This window comes from Morone saxatilis, unplaced genomic scaffold (assembly GCF_004916995.1).
Source record: "Morone saxatilis isolate NCDOM2014 unplaced genomic scaffold, NCSU_SB_2.0 Contig5, whole genome shotgun sequence".
Lineage (NCBI taxonomy): Eukaryota > Metazoa > Chordata > Actinopteri > Moronidae > Morone > Morone saxatilis.
This window is the reverse complement of record NW_023340095.1, coordinates 9,029,070-9,030,540: the sequence shown is the minus strand read 5'-3', so window position 1 is coordinate 9,030,540 and position 1,471 is coordinate 9,029,070. Positions and strand designations below refer to the sequence as shown.

The 1,471-nt window shown below is 60.5% G+C and overlaps 1 protein-coding gene across 1 annotated transcript in view; it reads right to left on the bottom strand.

Annotated features, from left to right (window-relative positions):
* Nucleotides 1-1,465, bottom strand: part of LOC118339331 (TSC22 domain family protein 1-like) — a 9,120-nt gene extending 7,655 nt beyond the window's left edge. Inside the window, exon 1 of the mRNA XM_035676917.1 lies at nucleotides 4-1,465. Coding sequence (XP_035532810.1) covers nucleotides 4-1,058 — 1,055 coding nt within the window. The 5' untranslated portion in view covers nucleotides 1,059-1,465. The remainder of the gene's footprint in view (nucleotides 1-3) is intronic.
* Nucleotides 1,466-1,471: the final 6 nt, after the last annotated feature.

Here is a 1,471-nt window from a genome sequence, read left to right as displayed (position 1 = left end):
TGCCCCTGGATCCCACTGGAGAGCCCCACTCCTCCAGAGGCGCTGACGGCGGCGGCGGCGGTCGTCGTCATGGGGATGTTCTGATGCTGCTGGATCACGCCGGCGTTTGCGGTTGTCATGAGGTTCCCCCCGCCGGCGACGGCCCCACTGCTGCAGCTGATCCCGCCTCGCACAGGCACGTTGGCAGAGCTCAACATATTCACATTACTAACACTGCTGGTCTGGGGATTAACGATGCTGACTGTAGCGCCCGCAGCAGAGCCGGGGAGCCCAGGGACGGACCCCGGGGCCACCATGCTCGGAGGAGGGGCGGCCTGGGACCCGGTCTCCTGAGGGACCCCCACGGTAGAAGGCATTTTCTGGGTGACGCAAGGTGAAGCTCCAGGCGGCCCCGAGGACAGCGGGTAGACCTGGGCCCGGTGAGGAGCGGGAGCAGGGTGCACAGTCCCGTTCACCATCCCCCCGCCGGGCTGGCGAGCCGGGTTCAGGGCGTGCGGGTGCGAAGGCTGGTTGGGGGACACCGCTCCGGGGGTCTCCGCCTCGTGGAAGTTATTCAGCGTCTCCTCCGAGGAGCTCCTCTCGCCCCCCACCATGTCGTTGGCCCGGGACAGGGACACGTCCAGGATCTCGGAGGAGGACAGGTCCTCCGTGTGGGACTCGTCCAGGTCGTCGTAGCTCTCCGTGTCCTCTGCGATGCTGTTGTTGGTGCTCACAGACACCTGAGCCGGAGTCACACTGGTGATCTGGAAACCGCTCTTCTTCTTCATCTGGGCTCCGGAGGACTGCGGGGGCAGGTTCAGGCTGTGGGGGGGGATGTGATGGAGACCCGGGGAGGAGGAACCAGCAGGAGGTTGGCACTGAATCAACAGGGAGGGCTGGTACTCATCGGCCGGGACGTGGCTGTTGCTGACCGGGTTGGCCGGTGTTGACAGCGCGGAGCCGGTGCCGGTGCCGGTCCCGGGCCCGGTCCCGGTGCCGCTACCCCTCCTGTGAAAGACAGCCGGGTGTGCCATCTTTCTAACACCGCCAGAGTCTCCTGCAGGGTCCGGGTGGTGCATCTGGAGACAATCCGGGCGGTTTCTGGTCTCTGACAGTACGCAATAAGGTCGCGGGTCGTTAACGGCGCCGTCTTGACGAAACTACGATCAACAGACCAACACGATCGAAAAAACAGTATAAATATAAATGTGCGCGAAGCAGAAGAAGTCTCGGCTTGTTGTTAAAGCCTCTCATGCACGATGGGGGGGGAGAGAAGAAGAGAAAAGAGGGAGAGAGAGAGATAACGTCAGCTGATGACAGTTGTAAATCGCCGGCTAACTAGCTAGCACTAGCTCTGGTAGCCGTTGGAGCCGTTGTTAAACACCAACGGACATTTTTGAGCCGTTTTTTATTTATTTTTAAATGTAATTAACGAAGAGACGCTTTATAATCCACACGGAACTTTATTCTTAGTCTGTAAGCTTTGGAGGAG